At 66.5% G+C, this 2,096-nt stretch overlaps 2 protein-coding genes across 2 annotated transcripts in view; one reads left to right on the top strand and one right to left on the bottom strand.

Moving 5' to 3' along the window:
* CHLNCDRAFT_139199 (hypothetical protein) overlaps nucleotides 1-724 on the top strand; it is a gene marked incomplete at both ends in the record, with an annotated part of 3,149 nt that extends 2,425 nt beyond the window's left edge. The window contains 3 exons of the mRNA XM_005844312.1: nucleotides 56-194; nucleotides 470-528; nucleotides 575-724. Coding sequence (XP_005844374.1) covers nucleotides 56-194; nucleotides 470-528; nucleotides 575-724 — 348 coding nt within the window. The remainder of the gene's footprint in view (nucleotides 1-55; nucleotides 195-469; nucleotides 529-574) is intronic.
* A 939-nt stretch (nucleotides 725-1,663) lies between these two features.
* Nucleotides 1,664-2,096, bottom strand: part of CHLNCDRAFT_58959 (hypothetical protein) — a gene marked incomplete at both ends in the record, with an annotated part of 9,698 nt that continues 9,265 nt past the window's right edge. Inside the window, 2 exons of the mRNA XM_005844393.1 lie at nucleotides 1,664-1,708; nucleotides 1,972-2,070. Coding sequence (XP_005844455.1) covers nucleotides 1,664-1,708; nucleotides 1,972-2,070 — 144 coding nt within the window. The remainder of the gene's footprint in view (nucleotides 1,709-1,971; nucleotides 2,071-2,096) is intronic.

Raw genomic sequence — 2,096 nt, forward strand, 5'->3', positions numbered from 1 at the left:
CACACACACACACACACACACACACACACACACACACACACCTTGCCCCCTGCAGACGGGCGTGGCGCTGCTGATTGGGGAGCGCATGTGCAGCGAGGTGCTGTACAAGGAGGAGTACGTGCCGCCCTTTGAGCTGCAGAGTGAGCGGCGGGGGGTGGGGGTGGGGGTGGGGGTGCCGCCCTTTGAGCTGCAGCGTGAGCGGCGGGGGGGCGGGGGGTGGGCTGGCATGTGCACCAGTATGATAGATACGGTATGTGGGTGCGCCGCGCAACGGCGGTGGCTGGTTGGGGGGCAGCAGTCAGAAATTTGGAGGCTTTGGGGCTGGGCGGCATGTGCGCCTGCACCCCCTGCCGCCTCCCACCCGTTCGGGAGGAGCGCGTACACGCAACACACCCGCCCCCAAGTCGTCCCACCCCTGCCTCCTCCCACCCACACTGATGTGCACCCCCCGCCCCGCCCGCGCCCGCAGGCCTGAACAGCGAGCAGCTGGCGCTGCTCGACTTCCTCATCCTGGCCCGCGCCGACAAAGTTTGTGGGCTTCGGGCCCTCAACCTTCTCCACCTACCTGCGCGAGCACCGCATCCTGCACGGCGTGCCGCCAGGCCGCTCCCTGCTGGTCAACGCCTCGCGCATCGGCACCGACGAGATGTTTGCCCGCTCCGCGCTGGTGGCCTCCCGCCGCATCGGCAGCCTGGGCATCGCGGCGGCGGCGGCCGCCGCCTAGCGCCCTCCCCGGGCGCGCCCCGCGCCCGGCGGGAGGCTGCGCGTGTGGCGGCGGTGGCGGTGGTGGCAGCAAGTGATGACAGCTCCCCCAGGGGAAGGAGGGAGGGCAACGGAGGGCAAGCGCTGGGGCTGTGCCAACCTGCGTTGTGGGCACCGGCGCCGATGGCCGCTGTGGACAGGGAGGGCTGTTTGGCGTGAAACCGGCGCTGCGTGTTGTGCTAGGCAACCACTCCACACCAGCCGTTAGCATCCCAGTAACTGACAAATGGGCAGGAGCGGCGGCCGCGATACGCGGTATGGCGCCTCTTGGACTTCGCTGGCTTTGCCTTGCTTTAACTATCTTCTACTTTCTTCCTCCACCACCCCAATAAGCTTCCTCTGCCTTCCCTGCTCGACCGTGTACCCAACTCCCTGCACTTGCTTCTTTTCTTACAACCCAAACTCTGGCTTACAAAACAGACCGATGACTTAAAAGGTTGACAGCGACAGAACGTGTTATGAATAGTGCGATACACGACGGTGGGGTGGGGCGTAGCAGCAGCATCCGAGGCGTGTGTCATTCTGCGGCGCCGATTCTCTGAAACCGAAGCTAAACAAAAGAAGGGAGCAGGGAGGGGATGCAACAAAAATACACCGGGAGGGCTGGCTGCGCCGCAGGCTGCTGCGCCGCAGCCCCGAATGCCCCGCGGGAGCTCACGCCTCAGAACAGGCTAATACACTGGCGGGTGGGCTGGCTGGGCTGGGCGGCGGGGCCCCCACCCTGTCGCGCGGCCGAATTCAGGCCGCGCCGCACGGCGCAGGGCCGCCGCCGCCGCCCGCCGCCGCCGCTTGCGCTCGCTGGTTGCGTGCGTTGGGAGTTTGGGTTGGGTTGGTGTGGTGTGCCTGCTGATCTCGCCGGGGTCAGGCAGAGGCGGCCGCGGGGCTTTAGACAGGCTGCAGCTCAGGGCTGGGGGGTGGGCTGCACATTCCAGATCTCCTTGGCATACTGCGGCAGGGGCAGGGGCAGGGGCAACAGAGGTGTGGTCAGGTGGGCGGCTGCTGGCAGCGAAGGAACCCAGCCCAGCACCGCACCTCCCACGCACACCAACTTGTATCGGGAGGCCCTACCTAACCAGCCGCCACAAAAACACCCACCCACAAACACCCACCCACCCACACGCACACATACGCGCGCGCACAGGCGCTCACACACACACACACACACACACACACACACACACACACACACACACACACACGCGCACGCACCTGGTCGATGGTGCGGTCAGAGGAGAAGAAGCCGTTGGAAGCGGTGTAGAGGATGGAGCGGCGGGTCCACTCCTCCTGGTCACGGTACAGCTCGTCCACCTGGGGCGGTACGGGGGGGGGGGGGG

The sequence above is a fragment of the Chlorella variabilis genome (assembly GCF_000147415.1).
Source record: "Chlorella variabilis unplaced genomic scaffold CHLNCscaffold_23, whole genome shotgun sequence".
Classification (NCBI taxonomy): domain Eukaryota; kingdom Viridiplantae; phylum Chlorophyta; class Trebouxiophyceae; order Chlorellales; family Chlorellaceae; genus Chlorella; species Chlorella variabilis.